The 2,126-nt window shown below is 56.6% G+C and overlaps 1 protein-coding gene across 1 annotated transcript in view; it reads left to right on the top strand.

The window, feature by feature from the left end:
* The first annotated feature begins 1,728 nt into the window (after nt 1–1,728).
* ALX3 (ALX homeobox 3) overlaps nt 1,729–2,126 on the top strand; it is a 10,607-nt gene continuing 10,209 nt past the window's right edge. Inside the window, exon 1 of the mRNA XM_019624155.1 lies at nt 1,729–2,087. Coding sequence (XP_019479700.1) covers nt 1,811–2,087 — 277 coding nt within the window. The 5' untranslated portion in view covers nt 1,729–1,810. The remainder of the gene's footprint in view (nt 2,088–2,126) is intronic.

Here is a 2,126-nt window from a genome sequence, read left to right as displayed (position 1 = left end):
GAACAGAAGAGGTGTCTTGAATTGACACTGACATCACTTAAAAGGAATGCAATACCCACAGCCTTATCCCAGTAACTATTGGAAAGCCTTATGAATAAGCAAAAGTGATCAACACAAGTTGGTTACCCACAGTTGGTTACCCACTGGATCCTGAAAAATGGATTCCCCAGTGAGGCCAAAGAGAAAACAATTCTGAGCTGGGCCTCCCTGTTGGCTGGAACTACCAGCCCCAGGTGCTTCCATCTCACTGCCTCAGTCTGCAGTCTGTGATTAGGGGCCCTAATGGCCATAATGCCTCCAATGTGGTGTTTAAACCAATAAGGCTTCAGAGAAGTTATGGTATGTTTAATAATGGCTTAATGACTACTTGTGAGATGCAAGGCTTCTGGTTCCTGTTTGGCCTTGATTTATAGCCCAACTCTGGCTGAGGACAGCCAAGAAACCCCCTCTAAGCCCCCAGCGGAAGAGGGAGGTGTTCACACCAGGCCTCTTGGATTCCTTTAAAAATTGAGAATTCAAATGAAATACAAATGATGTTTGACTCCCCACCCCTCTCAGTGGTCTCTTGAGACATTGGAAATAAAAAAAAAAAAAGGAGGCTTAGGGACTCCTCAGTGCACAGAAGTAAGCAGGGTCCTAGGGCCCTGAGGTATTTCTTTCCATATCTTAGGTACAGTGGGGGTTGCTTCTCTTTTCAGAAATTCTAAGCTACTGTGCTAGTCCTAATGCTTCCTTTTGGCTGGAGAGACCCAATTCTTAGAAGAAGTGATCCTAACCTCACCTCCCTGCAAAATGGCAGGTCTGGGGCAGCAGGGCCTCAAGGTCTGAGCTGCAGGCAACCTCTCTGTAGTGGATCCCCCAGTACTTCCAGGTTATTTGCCCACCGAAAGGCATTTACTCCACACCTGCAGTTCAAATGCAAAACCCTCTACATATTTTTCCACCTGCTCCAAAGGTAGCCTCTGCTGGACTCTCTTCAGTCTTGAGCTACCCCTGCTAGTCTCACTGTCTGCTCTGGCCTTGTCTCTGCTTCTGAAACCCTCCAAGAATATATAAAAAGACTCTGAGGATTGACTCGGTCCGATCTCCACAATTAGATGAGGACACCGACAGCTGCTTCAAGGTCCCGCAGATAACTAATGATAGTGCCCAGCCCCCAGCTCCCCAGCCTCCCTTCCTAGAGCAGAACTGTTTCTACACGACACTCCCAGGACGCCTTTCCCGGTGAGAAAGGAGAACACCAAGGGACGAGTTTTTGCTGGAGGCAATGGTTTCCCAGCTCCCAGCAAAGACTTAGTTAGGTCAAGCCCCAGCCCTTACCTGCCCCCAGCCCCTATCCCAGGCTGTCAGGAGACCAGGCTTACAAGTTTTTTGTTTGTTGTTTTGGCGGGGAGATAGTAGGGGAAGGACTCTACCCCCGCCCAACTGCCTCACCCTTCTAGGAGCAAGAGCCTCCAGATTGGATATCAGGACCACGGGTGTTGGTATGAGCAAGGGACTCACCAAGATGGGCAGACAAAAGGTTCTTCTCCCCCTCTCCTCGAACTGCCTCAGATACGCCGGCTGGGGTGAATCAGGGGGCTCCCGGGCTCCGAGGGGTTAACCCGTGCGGGTCCGCACGTGACGTGGATGGTTCCAGCATTAAGTCAGAGGCGCTGCCCCCTCCCCTGTCCCCCGCCCCCCGCGGCGCACGCCGCTCCCGGGGGCTCTGCGCCCCCGCGCCCAGGTCCCTCCCCCTTGGCGGGCGCTCACAGGCCGCGCGGGCAGCGCGAGCCCAGGAGCCCCGGCGGCCTGTGCGCCCCGAGCCGGCATGGACACCGAGCGCTGCGCGCCTTTCGGCGTGGGGCCCGGGCCTGGCCCTTACGCGGCGGCGGGGGATGAGCCTCCGAGTGCCCAGGGGACCACCGCCGCCGCGCCTCACCTGCACCCCGCGCCACCCCGCGGCCCGCGGCTGACCCGCTTTCCGGCCTGCGGGCCCCTGGAACCCTACCTCCCAGAGCCCGCCAAGCCGCCCGCCAAGTACCTGCAGGACCTCGGGCCCAGCCCAGCGATCAACGGCGGCCACTTCTACGAGGGCCCCGCGGAAGGTAACGCCCGGAGCGGGTCGTAGCGCGCAGCCCGACCTG

Source organism: Hipposideros armiger, unplaced genomic scaffold (genome assembly GCF_001890085.2).
Source record: "Hipposideros armiger isolate ML-2016 unplaced genomic scaffold, ASM189008v1 scaffold_581, whole genome shotgun sequence".
Taxonomy (NCBI): Eukaryota; Metazoa; Chordata; class Mammalia; order Chiroptera; family Hipposideridae; genus Hipposideros; species Hipposideros armiger.
This window is presented reverse-complemented; position numbering and strand designations above follow the sequence as displayed.